Consider the following 17,611-nt stretch of genomic DNA (forward strand, 5'->3'; position numbering starts at 1 on the left):
GTTTTCCGCTAAACCTCGATCTTTATTGCTTTGTTTTGTTTTTTTTTTTTTTTCTTTTTCAACGGCGCAATTTCAAACGGTTAAATCACATCGAAAATCGCTCTCCCCCGAAGCAGAATGGATTAAAACCGGAGGCTCTGCACTAATTTTCTCGAAAGCCGCACGAGATTCGCGAATTGCGAAGCCACTCGTCCTCGAAACTTCGCAGACACTTATACCTCTAATTAGCCTGCTGTGGGCTCGGGGTTAATGGAAAGTAAAAACGTAAAATAAAATTTCAAAATTACGTTACCTTTCTCTTGCCTATATATATATATATATATATATGCGGACTGCAAGTTGCAAAGTACGAAATAACCGAATTCCACTTTACCCTTAATTATACAGGAGCGATCGGTTAATTAATCGCTCATTTTTCCAGCCGCCAATTAAACTTATTCATAACGTAGGTAAAAACAAGTTCATCAATGTTTTTCCTTCCTTGAATTTTCAAGACAACACTTGAGTCAATTTTCACTTATTTTCCACAATAAACAAAAAAAAACTTTCATCCTATTCATAGCGATTTTGTTTCTGTTCTTTTCTTTCTTCTTTAACACGTGATTCATCTTGTGACAGAATTAACCAGGATGTCTACTAAAACCAGGACCCCGAATTCCAAGAAGATCCCAAGTTTTTTCCAAACAATTTTTCAATATTTATAGATCATGTATCGAAGAGATGATTTTCCATTAATCGCAAACCTGAACAGTGTTACCACGAACATACGAAAATATTTTTTATTTTGACTTGTGCGTCGAATAAAATGTTTCATAAAAAAAAAAAAAAAAGAACGAAAATTTCATTCGTCAGGAAATTCCCCGAGTTACTGGAACATTTTCTGAAAAAAAAAATCCCTGAAAAGTAAAGGAGTTCCCGGCGTTTATCTCTAATCTTACCTGCCGTTCGTAGAAGGTGTTCACCTCGGATTTCGTCGGGAGGTCGAGAAAGACGGCGCGTCTCGTGTGATCGTAGGGCTCAACGTCTACGTAAACATCGAACAAGGGCGCCCCGTTGACCCTCAGGAGGGATGCGACCAGAGGGGTGATGTCCGAGGGTGCCATTCTACGGGGTGGCATGTAACCCCCGAGTTCGTCGAGGAGTTGATACACTGGAACAGAAAGCACGGAGACGTTATCTTGGCGAAATAACTACTTGGAAAAATTGACCGACAGAAAACGGTTATGACTATATTTTTAAAATTCCTGTATTTCGAGGGTTGTCCGTGAAAATAAATTGCCTTTTAAGAATTTCTTATTCCACCTTAATTGCAAAAATCGTTTACAATTAAAATCCGATGCGATCTATCGAAACATGGGGTGAAATTAGTAAAAAAAAAAGTGACAAAGGGAGTCAATTACAGAATTTCAACGACCGTCTAAATAATTAATAATAAATACGGTATAAATTTTTGTCTACCCCGGTGTAAAATTTGAAATTGAAACGTTGTCGGAATAACGATCAGGGTTATTATCGAACTATACGTATAACGTATATATAACCTCGGTTTGGTGGATCATCGAGGGTTGTTCGATACCCCGAAATGGCTGGCGGGGAGAGAAATCCACGAATATCCGAGTATCTGAGTATCCGCGTAATCGGCTCTGGGAAGTCTAGTATAAATCGGGGAAGTAGGCGGTGGGTGATGGGGTGAGGGAGGTAAAGGAGGGAGGGGGAGGGTGGTTAAATTTCTGCGGGGATCGACCCGCTTTCAGACTTTCCACCCTGCACCAACCGGCAGAGCGTCCCTGACGCCGCCTAAGCGACTCGCATCGATTAAATAATGATCCTAATGACCTGGGTAACTACGCTCGCTGTACAATCTATACGTACTACGTATAAACGGGAGTGAAACACACAAGTATATAAAAAGGCCAAGGTTGTCGTACGATCGCGGATTTAAACGCGAGTCGAAAACTACGAAGGACGCTTTTTAGGCACCCCGACGATTTTCCCGCAGTCTTGTCTTACGGTCCTTATCACGCTTTGCTGGATACTCAAACACCTGGATAATTCTCCCGAGTCCTTGATCACCGCCTTTTTTTTTTCTTTTTTTGCGAAAGCCCCGCTTTCGCCTATTCGAAATGGATGACAAAAAGTGAGAGAAAAAAAACAAAAAAAAAAAAACACGTATCCGTTTTTGATAATTCGAATTTGATCGGTTTTTAATCCGACCGCGTTTAGTTTCGACAATTGCAACACGTGTTGGGAAAACGTGTACGAAAAGAAATCGCGAACTGATTTAAAAATTGTAGGTGAATTTTTTCGTCGTTTTTCGAATAAAATTTTATACCTCAAAAGTAGCGATTCGATATTAAAATAATTATTCACACACGACGGAGTATTTTTCCACAATGTCAAAATTAAATTTTATCCGTAGCGATAACTTGTGAAAACACGTTTTTCCGGATTTTCTCTGTTACGGAAAAATAAAAGCTCCATCAATCCTCATCCAAGTATTACAACAACGGACAAGAAGATCCGTATATTTTCATTTAAAGAGTGGAGAAAGTTTTTTTTTTCCTGGGATGAAAATAAAAGCAAAAAAAAAAAAAGCAGAGGATCTCAGGAGAATTACATTAGATATCTTCACCCCCGAGGCGAGTTTATCTCGCAGAGGTTATTTACCGTTGAAAAACGTCATCGTCCCACACAGAAGAAAAAAAAAAAAAAAGGGATACGAATAACACGTGCACGGAGGAAAGGTAAAGGACCAGGTATAATATGCGGGAAGCTTTTTACAAGCTTCCGAGAGAAAAAAAAAAAATGCAATCAACATTATTGGTACTGAAAGATAGGGCGACCATTGTTTTTCTTTTTTTTTTTTGTTCTTTGCTTTTTCTTTCACGGAATTTCGGTGGGTTGCATGAGATCGTCGCGTATGAAGCGTGTAACGGAGGGAGCTGCAGGACCGGAGGGAGTGATGAAAACGAACTGAGAGCGATTCAACGAGGAGGCAGGCAAAAAGTTTGTCTTTCATGAATCATGAGATTACTTCTACCGCTGCTAAAAACTGAGAGTTCAAAACGGTTCCGAGTATCGCGCAAGATTAAACCACCACCCCCACCACTTCCACTTCCACCCATTTCCATACTTTCCTTTCATTTTTCTCGATGGTATAATTGAATAAACTCGATCTCCTTTCCTTCGCCCAACTATATCGCGATGAATTCAGATTAAAACTAGGCATGCGTAAATTCAAATTTCACTTTTATATCTGCTCGACAAGAATTAGCTTCGCTTTGTCTCATTATTTTTCTTCAAGGAGAAAAAAACACACGCGCAAAAATTTACCAACTCTGCTCTTTGAAATTACAAATATTCCGTCTTTAATAATAAACGTAATCCTTCAAAAAACGGAGAAACGTAGCGGCGGAGAAGGCGGGAGGGGGGGGAGGGGGGGATGATTCGAAAGAAAGTTTTCTCAAAAGCCTTAGCCGTATATCAGCGTTGCGGTGAAAGTTTTCTCGACAAACATCCGAGATCTTGCAGACGACAAAAGGCTCGAGGAGTTTTCTTCCTTTCTTTTTTTTTTTTTTTCTACGCATAAGCAAAAACGGGAATAACGATTGGATCGAGCTCGGAAGTGCGAAAAAAACGATCCAACTCGTCCGACCTAAGGTAAGAAAACTATTCTAACCTTCCCAGATCCATCGGAAAAGATAACCAATGAGAATGAAAAAAAGTCTCCAAAGAGAAGAAAAACTAAATTCCGATGGTCCGGAGAAGATGGTCTAAATTTTATTGAGGCAAAATATTGAGCATTTGAGAGGACAATTTTACACGCGGGAATATTTTAAAGCGGAAATTTATACGGTGTTGCGAAATTTTTTTTCTCCTTCGAAGAAACTAAAAACGATCCAAAGTTCGGCGATACGAATCAAACGAGGGTTCATGAAAAAAAAAAAAAACGAAAAAAAAACGCGGATAAAACAAAGAAGAAAATTGCAAAAAAAACTGTTGGTAACGTGCTCGGATAATCGGTTAGGCGAGGTAAATCGCCAACGATGAAAAGCGTACACGGAAAGAGATTGAAAAATTTCACCTGCACGCACGCACGTATAATACTCATGGACGATATAATGATAATAATAATAATAATAATAATAATAATAATGATAATAACAATAATGAAAGGCGTGTGCAAATGGTGGAAGTATAAGTAATAATGATTATTGTTAAGAGTTAGCAGTACCCGGTGAACGAGGGTTGCGTGAATCTGTTATTCAAACTTATACATGTATAGGTATAAGTATACGTATACATGTATATATATATATATATATATATATGAATATATATTACGCACACAAGTTACAGGCGTAATATTAATTACGTAGGTAGGAAGTGCCCGCTGCAGTGAGAAATGTGGGTCAGATTAACAGTTAGAAATGATTCTTATCCCACGTTAGGCGGCTGCCGTTGCACGAAAGCCTTAACCTTCGAAAGAAAGCTGCAAGTTCTTGTTGTTGTTCTTTCCCGTTTGATCGTCGATTTTGCTAAGCTGCACGAAACGTCAAGCTCGCGAAACTGCGATATACGCACGTTATAAATTTTGAAAACTTTTGATAAATTTACCTGATATTTGTGTGTTTTATTTTCATTCGCATTTTTCCCCATTCTTCGTCGAACTTTCACCTTTTTCTCTTTACGTTCGATAGAAATTTTTTAAAAGTGGTTGAAACAAAAAAAAATTCGTCATACAATAATTATCCTACGTCATATTCGTAATGTAGTATCGGGAATAAAAGATAGAAAAAAAAAAAAAAAAATTGAGGAGATAACAATTTTCTCAACATATCGTAGTAAAATTTTTTGTAGCGAAAAACTTCATCAAACTTGTTATATCGTACAAAAATGAAAGGATGACGATTCTACGAAAGAATCTTGCGTTATTACACCTATACATATATATATATATACATGTAATATAAGCTCATACACGTAATAAAAAACTATATCCGCAAGTACAGAGATATACATACATATGCATATATATAGGAGAAGCGAAGTGCAGAGAGCAGAGATGGTAAATTGCGGATGGAAAATGGCGTGGCCTTGGATGTGCAGAGCTAGGCGGATGTCAGAGAATGCAAATCACCGAGATAAAAAGGCTCCCCCCCCCCCTTTGCCCCCCCTTTTTATCCCCCTCTCCCCCGCTTCCGCCCTTTTATCCCACTCGAAAATTCGCTCTATCCCGCACGTAGACACCGCGTGGTTAGCCGCCTGTCTCGATCCCCTCGGCTTCGTGACTCCAGATTTGATGTGCGGTGGCAGCGTATCGACGATAGAAACGAGTATCGGAGAGGGGTGGGACTTTTGTTTGAAATTTTAATTGAACTTTGAAAAGAGAAATCTGGTTCCCGATATCGCCGCTGGCGTTTCCGTACCAATCGGGGGTTAATTTTAAACCAAATGCACACTGGCGAAACCGAGCGTTTGTTCTTCTTTTCTACAAGTAAAGTCGGATGGACGGTATTGTGGAAAAAATTTTACAGCGCGAAATATATTTCTGAAACCTTTTGTTTTTTTCTTTTTTTGTTTTTAATCAAAGTTTGAAAAAGTTGAAAGCGCTGGGAATTACGACGATTAATCCTTGAATTGGAATGCTTTTGAAGTGCTCCGGGAGACGGTAATTGAAAATGTTAAAACTACAGAGTGGTTTTGAAATTCTGAATTTGAAAAGTTCCGAAAGCGCCTAATTCCGAATTATTTATTGGCGAAACTTGAAACAAAGAAATCAAACTTTGAAGAATCCACAAAGTTTTGAATTGTCGAAAAGTCGACGGCTCAAAATTCCGAAATGCGAGGTTCCAAAAATTCAAGTTACAGTAGAGCGCAGATTCGAAAAGTAAAGTTTCGATGGAGTAAAATTCGGCGAATTAAAATATACTCAGGCAGCATAGTTTAATCAACGAGTGGGTGTTAAAAATCATAAGAGCCGAAAATTAAAATGACCAGGATTACGAACATAAAAATATCGAACATCCGAAACAAAGAAGGATCAAAGTGGTGAAATTTCACCAAGCGAGGAATTGACAAGCCTGAAAATCTTCGATCATTTGGAATTTCAATGTTTCAGATTTTCAAATTTTCTCACTTCTGCAGTTTTTCAACTTTGACTTGTCATAATTACGCCCTTTTGGCATTTTGTCCTTTCGGAACTTTGAGCGTCGAGTTTCCGACCATTCGAAACTTTGATGTTTCGTGCGCTTGATTTCTTTACTTTAAGTTCCACCACCAAAAAATTCGTAATTTCAACCCCACCCGAAAACCACGTTTACCGAGATTTTTCAGAGCACCTACAGAAAGCCTTGGCGTCAGCAAAGTTGACGAGAATAAATCTACGTGAGTCAGGATAAGCCGGATTGGCGGCGAGTCACGTAGCCGTGAGTTTTCGCATTTACACATTTTCGTCATCCCTCAAAGAAGAAGGGATGAAGAGTTTGAAAAATGACTATTACATGACGGCGATTTTGTCGGCAAGATACTTCCCGTTCGTATGCCTGTAGCTACTATGCATAGTATATGCGGGCAAAATCGTGAATAAGGCATAACGAAAAAGTTTCACATTGGGGACGAAAAAAACTACCCCCCCGAGATTTTAGTCTATGACTAATTTACGCCCTCAGAGCCGCCGAGTCACATTTTTTAGACACACCTGCGCAATGCGGAGCTTCGGGGTGCGATATGGGAATTTATTTCATGGCTTTTGAAACGGGGGATCGCCTCAACTGATCCCTGATTGGCGTTCAAAGTGCAGATAAGACGATTCGCACAAGACTTGATCTAGACAAGATGAGAAAAATGTTTACTCGTGCAAGAATCTCTGCGTAACAGTACAAGATTATTGTCACATTTTTATCTAGATAGTCAAAATCTTAACGATAAAAACGATAGATTATTAATATCACCAAAAAACGAGAACCGTTGAGGTGAAAAAAATTTGGTGGTATTAAAATTCATCACACACGGTGTACGTGTTCTGAAGAAAATTTAGTTTAATGAGTAAAAAAATACTTGTCCGACTCAAGCAGTGGCTCATTTTTTAAGCACAACAACTTCCTGCTGAGATTTGTTCAGTCTTTCGGAATAAACCTGTTTAGCAATCAATTACTTGACTTTTATACCCGAGAAAAAGATCAATATGAATATGAAAAGAATATTTAACTATAAAATTAAGATGAAATATGAACTTCCACTCGTATGATCTCTGTAATTAAGTAGATATGAGGTCAATATATCCGAAATGATCTTTATTTTAGGTCAATTAATCTCTACAGATAACCCACCACATTGCTCAAAACTCTCAGAGCAGATGACACACGGGGGTCAGAAGGGTTCAACTCCACGCAAGTTTATAACTTCTGAAAATACGTATTATCTCTCCGATTAGATAACAGATAAGGTAATTATACCGGAAATAGTCATTATTTCGAATAAACTTATCTTTACAGAAAATGCAAATCATTTCTCGAATCATCGAGGGGACGCGGAAGTCAGAAGGGCTCAATTCCACACAAATTATATAAATTATGCAAACACGTATTATGTCTAGGATTAGGTTGTAGATAAGGTTATTATATCCGAAATGATCATTGCCTTGGATAAATTTATCTCTGCAGATAACGCGCAATATTTCTCGAAACGCCAAGGGCAGAGGACACGCGGAAGTCAGAAGGGCTCAACTCCACGCAAGTTTATAACTTATGCAAACAGGGAGGAAGGAAAATCGATTAGCCTTGGCGGCGTCCCGATGCCCGCCTCGACTGCCCCCGCCGATCGAGGACGCGTTTGTTTCCTCTTCCCCCGATTTTCATCCCCTTACACCTCCCGTTATTTCCGTGCCACCCAAATACTGCTACGGGCCTGAGAGACCCGAGTTTATTTATTCTCGCTTTCATAAAATCTCTCGTTTTATCTTTATGTACGGTAATGCCTATATACATACACATACATACATAGTGTATATACACATATAGACACATATGTACACAGATTGTATTTTAGGTACACCCATACCTTCGACTTACAGTATAATTATACAGCGACTCGAATTCTCCGTTGCCAAAACACGCGAAAATATCATCGGTTATACCCTCGCCGACTGTCGGCACACGCTGAATTTCATTCGTTTCTATACGTGTATATATATATGTGTATAAACTAGCTTCTGCATCCTGCGCCAAGTCGACTCCGCGGATTACTTATTTCAGAGTAAATTTTCTATCACTATACTTATTGATAACCTCGAACCGAACGATTTGAAACTGACTTCCATGCCAAAACGATCCTGTGCGTTTATATAATGGGAAATCAAATTAGACGATTATTAATTGCCGGCTATAGATTCATTTGATAAAACCTGTTTTCATCATTCGTATTATGCATAATTATCGATCATTGATAGAAATTTCTCTTCTATTTCTTAACACAATTTACAATTGTTGTCTCGGTTTTTTTTCTTTCATTATTCGAAGCATTGTAGATTTAGGTATACGTAAGAATTTAGATTTCTGGGGATGAAAAAAAATGCAAGCTGTTTTAATCCACAAAAATACCTGCATGTAATAACGTATAAAATTTTGCTGTTTTAAACTCTTGACTAATTTTTCTTTTTCTTTCTTTGCATAAGGGGAATGAAAACTATTTTCGTCAAACAAAGAATTCATTTGGGCGCAATAAAATATTTCATATCCGTTAAGAGGGCATTCAAAGGAGTTTCAGGAAATTTCTGAGTACTTGAGTTAATTTTTTTTTTTTTTTTTGTCACGCAGGAAGAGTTTAAAAAATTCTAGTGGTTTTATGTATGCATCTCTTACATCCTTTGGAGTGAATTTGGCTCATCAGATCTTCATTCAAATGTACCAAAGTGATGCACCGAGTGCAATTTTAACAGAGTGTAAAAAGGTGAAAATTAATTGCGCGCAAGGTTTCTCACTTATATTTGTAGCATAGAATACGGATTTTTCTGGCATAATCTACTTGCAAATGATCACAAATTGTCGTAGGATTTTTTCAATAGCTTTATATCAAAATAAAATACATCATTTTTGAGATTAGCGACAAAAAATGGAGGAGGGATGAAAGGGTAAAAAAAATTGCAAGAAACCGAGAATCAATTCTTCGGCCGTAATTACCCCCTTAATTTTTCTCCATCCCCTTCGCACGAGTGTTTATTTCGTGCAAATTCCCCATCCATATTTATACATCGTTTATACGATCGTTGACCGTAGTCGAAGCTGTAAGCTGTACACTCTAGATTGTAGCGTGTCGGGGGTTGCGAAGAGCTTGTACGCGAAGCTCTCTCAAGTTCGCGTTTCGGGGGGCATGGAATGAGAGCGTGAGAGGATCTCGGTGCAACCGTTAACGGGCGAGTAACATGCCGAGTCTTTGTCCGTCATTCTCTGCTTTCACCCCTTGTTTTTCACCCCCTTTCATCCCCCTCAGCTCGCGGTTTTTTTTTTTTTCTTTCTTTTTGTTCTTCCCTAGACCGAACTGCAGGAGAAAATAAGTAACGCATGTCGCGCATCGCCTCGAGCATTTCAATCCCCAAGTTCATCTCTCTTTCCCCCTGGACAGAGAGACAGGGTAAAGATTCCGGCAGGTTTTTGCTCCCCATCCCCGGTAAATGGGGGTAAAACGAAAAGGCCGGAGTTCACAGTCACCGGTCGGCAATGAATATTTAAAGCTTTTAAAGGGGCGGAAAGCTCGCGGGACAAACGGTGTAGAAACCAGAGTCGGTGACATTTCGGCGAATGTATTCAAGGGAGGTGGTGGTTAAAAGGGGGTCAATGTTATCGGCGGGAATATATGAACGGCGATTCGGAGATCTGGATGCGCGAATGTCGGCATCAATGAAGGAGAAATATGAAGAAGACGGGATTTTCATGCATCGAGCTTGTCGCCTCCACGCGATAATGTTTCCCCTCCACCCTCAGGCCGCCGTTGACAATTAGCCGGTATTCAGCTCGCGAACGATTTTGCATTTTCGTATCGCCTGCAGTCGAGTCACGTGGAGGAACTCCGTTTAACGCTGAGATGACGACGGAGTCTGGATGTCGTTCACTTTTACCGCGTGCTTCAGGAATGTATAATCTTGCGGTTAAAGTCGAGTGGTCGAAAATTGGGAAAGCCAGGAAAATGTGTCAAGCCCTTTCAGTCACGTGATTCAGTTTTTTTGGGAACGGAATTGCAACAATTGTACGTTTCCAATGTATGTTTCGACGCTGAATGCTAATCTGAGGTCAGAAATTTAATAAAACTAAAAACAACCCCAAAAATGGGGTGAAATCCAAGTGAATTAACAACTTTTTTTCAGACAGTGTTCTTGAATCAGATTTATAGGAATATTCATACTGAGACTGTACGATTTTAGGCCGAAAATAGGTGCAACCCCCAATACTATCTATATCAACCCCTAAGAAGGGTGAAAACCACCCCCCTAAAAATTGAATTTTGTAAATCTAATGGCCAATCTGAGATCTCTGTTTGTCAACCGATGAGTTCCAAGGTGTATTTTTTAGTAGACGTTTATTACGAAATTTTTCCGCTAACGATTCACATTCACGAAAATATGTGGTTTCTTTTGCATATGTTCATTTACAATAATTATAAACAATTACAGATTCACAAAAAATCCAGTCATTCCAAAGTTTAAGTACTTTTCTACCTGAAAATTCAAATAAATTTAGGATCTGGACGTAACATGAAAAAAATGACAAAAAAAAAAAACGCGTGCCATTGTAGTGGCTTCTGTGACTGAAGGGGTTAAAGGTAATTGAAATGAATAATTTTCGTCGAAAAAATAACATATAACTCTTCTCGACCGGAGAAGATAAAATTTATGATATTATTTTCTAATGCAGTGGGTGAAGTTGTTCAGTAAACAGTTAATAAAAAGCACGGGTCAAAGTTTTTTCTGTAACCAACATTAAAGAGTTCAAAAACGAAATTCCGTCTCAGATTTGATTTCCACGGAATTATTCATTCGCTAGAAATGTACGCTGTATCAATCATCCGACAAAATTTGGCGAAACAATTTATTCGCGGTATTGAAAGAATAATGCGAGAAGAAAAAAAAAACAAATTAAATAATTGTCGAAAACAATAAATTATCATGCAGCTGACCTTTGCATTTAAAATTTCATAGTTATCAAACATTCAGCCCTCTGTTCTAATAAATGTTATTTCTATTATCCGTACGTTTATTGTTTAGAGTTGCGTTGCTGCGTTCTAATTTACTGTTCAACTCGGCCTAAATACGGCCAACTCGACGTATCCTTAAACACAATTACCGCAAGGTATCTCCGGAGGAGTGTTTCCTGTTTGCCGGATAGCGCGTCGCAGTTTGGCAAAGTGTCAACCGGGAATGGAAAGCAAACCGCGAGACGAAGTTGCAGACGTTGGCGAATTCGCACGTTTGCTATCCGCTCGTGTGTTCAACGGTCGGGTGAAGATAACGCTTTATACAAACTCAAACAATTTCGATACAAAGAGCTATTTTCCACTTTACAAACTTTCTTTATAAAATCCAAATTTTCATCTCTTGTTTTGCAAACCAATCGAACGGATGCGTAAAACTTTTTCCCTTTTTTCTCGATTCAAAGCAGTCGTCATTTTCTTCACGTATTTTTTCTAACCGAAATTTTTCGAATAGTAATCGAACCGAAATTTAAAACTTTTTCTTTTTTTCGATTTAGAGCGGTGACCATTCGTCTTTCATATTCTGGAATATACAGGGTGTCCCAATTTAAAATAAGCCGTCTCTTAAATTGGGGCACTCTGTATATCAAGTACCAGCTATGTACGTATAGGTATATATTATATATATGTATATACATCGATGAGAGTTGAAAAAAAAAACCGATAGAGATATGGAAATATTGCAGCTCGTTTCTCATTTGCAGCGGCGATAATTTGGATGAAAACAAAAACGAGGTAAAACAAAGTAAAAAAAAAAATTGCAGATAAAAAAATAAACCAAGTTTTAACTATATATATATCTCTCTCTCTCTCTCTCTCTCTCTCTCTCTCTCTCGCTCGTTGTCTAAATATTTTATCGCTCAAACGAGTTGCAGACTCTTTGTTATTCGCCGCTCATTTAGGCGTAGAAAAAAACCACCGTTCGTTGGTTTTACTCGAGCAGCTCTGCAGCCGTATTTGCAAGTTTAATTACTGCGGATATTTCAGGTGTAGGATTGTGTGGATGTAACATGTATACGAATTTTACATACGAACGTGGAAATAGTATGTATATATATACATTTGAAAGCGATAAAGGTTATAACAAATATTTGGATCGTGTAACGAGAGAAATAAATTTTCTTTGCTTTTACTTTTTCTGTTTCTCTTTCAATTATTGTATCTACGGTATAACGAGCCATTTTTATCGTATTTTAGTCTCGCGCACGTTTCATCTGACAATGAGATCAGGAGTATGAAATTCGAAGAATTTGTACAGCAATATTGATATAAAAAAAATAATACATTCGCATCGTAATGTCAGAGCGATCCTTTACCTCCGTACATAGAATATGCAACGAGGATAATAATAACAATGATGTTGTTTAAAATAATAATAATAATAATAATAATATATAAGTGCGCGCATCGCTTGTACAAAGTAGAATGGATATTGCGGTTATTATATACCGACGTTAATAAACCTCGTATATGTATAACTCGCCGCAATAGCGCGGTTCGATATTCAAAGTATTGACAGTTACGTAGATACTCGGGTATGTGCATACATGCATGAATACAGATTTATATGTACAATGTGTGTACACAACTGACAGAGAATGATTACACGGTGCGGAACTAGGCGGGTTCTCTCGTTCCCTCTATTGTTAGGAAATACACAGTGCGGCCTTTCCGCAGTGGCGGTTTATCCATCGCCACGTCTGCGTTATGCGTTGGAGATAGGCGTGTGCGATATAGGTTACTTAGAGTGTTTCAGAAAAAAGTAATTTGCAATTTTCCCCCATAGGAGGAAAGCGTAAAAAGTTTGTTTAGGTTAAAGGAATGGTTCTGTAAGGAGATTACACTTTTATACATTTTATTTATTTTTTTTAATTTATTAAGAACCGTGAATAAAATTTTTCTTCGTCGCTCGCATCGATCGTAATATCAATTTGCGTCGCTAAGAAGACCCGGACTTGTAATATCAAGTCTCCGGTTTACGTTTGAGAATTCCATCTCGCAATTTTTTCATTATTAATTAGATCTCATAAAATAGGCATAATTTAATACGAACTTTTAATTTCGGAGAATAAGATTCCCGGTTGTGATTTATCGTTGTGTTACGGATCGTGATCTTTGAATTGAATTTACAAACGTCAGGAAAGAAATAACAATTCAAGTGCTGCAACAACACGTGTTTCTTCACAAATTCCAAAAAAAAACGTTTTAAAAAAAGTGACAAATCAAACATCTTTTCGCAGAATCTGTCTTTTGATCAAAATAAACTTTTCAGGGGATGTCACGGTGGAAGATCGCAAATTATTATTTTCTGAAACACCCTAATGTTATTATCTACATAATACGCATATTGATATCAAGGCGTAGCGCGTAAATTGTAGAAAGGGGGAGAAGAAATGGGGAAAAAAAGAAATGAAGAATAAGAACAGTGGAATACAAGCAGAGAGGCTTTCAGATAATATTGGGCAATTCTCCTCTTCCTTTTCCTGCAAATCTGCGGCGGAAATGCTTTTTCTGCGAGCCGCAATTTTCCTTATTTTGTTTATTTTTATTTATTTTATTCTTTTTTTTTTCTTTCTTTCGATCTACGGAAATCTTGTGCCACCTATGAATAATTGATCGCGCAAGGGTAAGCTGGTTGTATCTCTTTTTTTTTTTCCTTCTTCTAGTATAAAACGAAGTCGCGAAACATATTGCGCCAGCTGTATCATACATATTGTTATACATAAATATAAAATATTTATACAATATGAATGAATTCGCTCTCCCGCCTTTCTCGCTCTGTTTCTTACTCACAGTCGATATCGAAGCTTCGATATAAAATTTCTATTAAAGAATCGCGATGAAAGAAAAAAGAACGATCGAATTTCAATATTGAAAAACTAAGAACTTCTTTTCTCGACGGGGAAAAAATTCTTTTGCAGTCACGAAATTACGATTCTTTATTTTTTGGTTTCTGACAAGGAACGGATACTTGTTAGAATTGAATTTCTAAACTTTACCGACCTAACTCGTAAGCTTTTGAATCTTCTTTTTCAACCATTCCTTCCACGTTTATTAACTTCTCCGGCAATGGCCAAAGGAATAGAGACAAAAGGCGTGGAAAACTCCAGCGATTTTATTCTTCCTTTCTCCGCTGGTATGCCGAGAGAAAGAGAAGAAATCAAGGCACTGCATCTATATACAGGGTGAGCCAAAAAAAAAAGGAAAGGGGGAGCGATTTGAAAAGCGAATAAAATCCGAACGCGTTGACCGATTTCCGAAAAGTTTATTTTACTTACTAAATTGGAAGGATAAATTAGTCCTTAAATAATAATTTCAGAAGGAAATTGTGTTAAACATTCTTTAATTATTAAACTTTTTTCAATTACTTTCTAAAAACCTGTTTTTCAATAACACTCGTCTCAGCAACGAATAAAATTTTTACAGATATTCAAACGCGTAATAAGGATTGGTTCTCTTATAATTTGGATGTAAAAAAAAAAAATTCCGAAAATCGGTCAACGCGTTTTGATTTTATTCGCGTATCAAATCGGTGAAGTTTTTTATTTTTTGGTTTATTTTTTGTGCCCACCCTGTACACGTATACGCACAGACATGAGGCGCTTTTCATTTACTCACTCGGTGAGAAGTTTGCCGGACGTTTCTTGAAGTCGACGCAGCTTTTGTAAAACTCTCCCAATTTGTAGAAAGCTCCGTTCATCCGGCCGGTAGTGTTGGCCAAAATATCTGAAACACGGGATGCAAACGACGATAAGGAAACTGAGATGAAAGGAAACTCGCCGATCCAAAAAGCTGCGAGGCTTGCGTCTATTTCCCCGTATTCCTAGATCCTGATCCTAAATCTTCCAAATTTGAGAAACTCGATGGACAAAGAAATCGATGCTTTTCGATAATTTCGTATAACATAGTAAAGTGAAATCGAATGGATTTATCAAAATGAACATATCTATTCGTAATAAGCTTTCGTTAATATCTTCATCGTTTTCTGTTTTCGTACTTTGGAAAACAAAAATTCACGCAGATTACGAAACTAATAATTAGATTGATTATTTCATAGACCGGTACGATTGTCTTGTTGTTAAGAAATTGAGAAAAATCGATGTCGACTTTTGGACGACCAATCTCACAGGGTGTGGCTGAAAAACTAGAACGGCCAATTGATAGAATGGACGTAATATCGAATTTTCATAAATGCGAAAGGAAAAAAATCTAGAAAGGTGAAAAAAAAATCGACGCAAATTCTGACGTATTTATTTTTTTACTCCCACACACTTCGACTTCCTAAACTTTTAAATTCGACAAGTTAAATTTTCGCATCTGTAAAGAAAAACTGGACGTTGAGGCATTTATATTTTTTCACCATTCTATCATACTTCCACCCCCGTTCATTTCCCACACGGTATTTGACACTGCAGAAAAATCGTGCTAAACAGGGGTGAAAAAATGATCCCCAAATATTTCCACGCGGTTCAAGTCTCATCGAAGGCTCTGTGAGACGATATTTTTTCCCGTACACCGCAGCCAAGCATCTTGGCTTGCGAAAGGGGTGAAATACATACCCGTAAAAAAGGGAGGGAATCGCAGGACGACGCGACTAACACAACGGCACAGAAACCGAGTCGGTGTATCGATTCAAGTGAATTATTTATAGACAAGCTACTCTAACGTAGGTACACGTACATCCGGTGAGTACACGTCATGTCTAGTAACCCGGTGTCGTATCTAAATGATCGCAGAGTTTCCTCTTCATCCACCTCCCACCCTCTCCACCCTCTGCATTACTTCGTAGCCAACAGGCAGCCTCGTAAACGTTACACCGAGGGATGAAAAAGCTGTCTAAGAATATATTACGGAAGCGAAACGGTTTGTATTGTTCCTGCAAACTTTCGATTCTAAATTACTCTCTTTGAGTGATAAGAGAGAGAGAGAAAAAAAAAAACGAAGCAAAAATAATTTCCGTCAACCTAGTCTTCTTAAACTGTAAATTTTCATCCGTCACGGAGAAAATTTTAAACAGGACTCAGAATTTCTATTCATTTTACGTTTGTTGGTTGTGAAATTAATCGTTCGGGCTTGAGGATTTACGGCTGTTGAAAAATCTTCTTTTGAAAGGATAGCTGACGTGCGATTGAAATACTTGAATTCGAAATGTATCGAGCTTCGTGATGAATAATTTATGTATACATTTTTTTATAAAATGTAGTCAATCTACATCCACTTATCCCGCGGACGCGTAGCTTATTGAGAATGGTAACAGAGACGGAAAATTATATCTACCTGGTTGTGTGGAACCTGGAAAATCGAAACCCGATTCGGCGAGCTTTCGCTCGCCCAAAATTCAAATCACAATAAATCCCGGCCCTATATACATGCATCGTGTATAGTCCGAAAGGCGCAATGTTTTCCCCCTTTAGAAAGCATAAAATATACATACATACATACATATACAAACATATTGCAGGTAGGTAAACAGTTAAATGACTAAAGCATGTGAGCGAGATGAAAATGCCAATTTTTTGGTCCATCGATTCGTTTTCTTTTCTTCTTTTTTCTTCTAATTTTATTCACACGGTAATCGAGTCGAAGTATTATTAAAGTTATTTTCGGTGCGAGGTTTTCGTTTAAAAATTCTGCAACACGGAGTAAAGTTGCGACAAAGTTTCCGAACGACGAATCAACGGTTCGGGAATTTAAATAGACGTATTAAAATTTGCTGGATATTCAATATACGTAATATTCGATAGCAACGATATAACGAAGAGAAAATTTCGTCGCGTCTGGCGAGAAGCAAAAAAAAAAAAAGAAAACTAGCTCACGAGAATTTTGCAACTTAACTCCAGACAGGGAAAAAAAAGGAAAAAAAAGAAAAAAAACGAATCAAGATGAGAGAAAATTTCTGCTCGTGCACGTTCTTTCTGGTCACATATCATATCGCGTAGGCAATTTTCTCTGATTGGAGATTGTAAATATAAGGAAGAGGTTGCAAGAATGTAACGCAAAATGAACCGTGTATGTACGTATCGCGTCTTATACATAAACATATATATGTATCATAGAGACATGAACGTATATATATATATATATATGTATATGTATATGTCCGCGGGTTTTTGCGTAAAGGGAAATTACAGCCAGCCACTCTCTGTGATTTCAAATTAACCCCCGTGTATACGTAGCCACTGTGTCTCCCATCCGTATCCCGTTGAATATTTTCTCTTTCTACCTATAGCCCGGAGCTCGTACCAAAATTACAAAGTAAAACCTTATTCCAGCAGCAGCAGCAGCAGCCGCTATTATTATAATAATTTTGCACAAAACCACCGTCCATTTTCCCATCCCTCCGAAACAGCTATTCCATATAATAATT

At 37.9% G+C, this 17,611-nt stretch overlaps 1 protein-coding gene across 5 annotated transcripts in view; it reads right to left on the reverse strand.

Annotated features, from left to right (window-relative positions):
* LOC124179797 (neprilysin-3-like) overlaps nucleotides 1–17,611 on the reverse strand; it is a 50,434-nt gene that overhangs the window by 21,882 nt on the left and 10,941 nt on the right. For all 5 annotated transcript variants that reach the window (XM_046564553.1, XM_046564552.1, XM_046564554.1 and 2 more), the window contains 2 exons: nucleotides 14,863–14,970; nucleotides 939–1,150 (listed from right to left, as the gene is read on the reverse strand). In XM_046564553.1, coding sequence (XP_046420509.1) covers nucleotides 939–1,150; nucleotides 14,863–14,970 — 320 coding nt within the window. The remainder of the gene's footprint in view (nucleotides 1–938; nucleotides 1,151–14,862; nucleotides 14,971–17,611) is intronic.

This window comes from Neodiprion fabricii, chromosome 4 (genome assembly GCF_021155785.1).
Source record: "Neodiprion fabricii isolate iyNeoFabr1 chromosome 4, iyNeoFabr1.1, whole genome shotgun sequence".
NCBI lineage: Eukaryota > Metazoa > Arthropoda > Insecta > Hymenoptera > Diprionidae > Neodiprion > Neodiprion fabricii.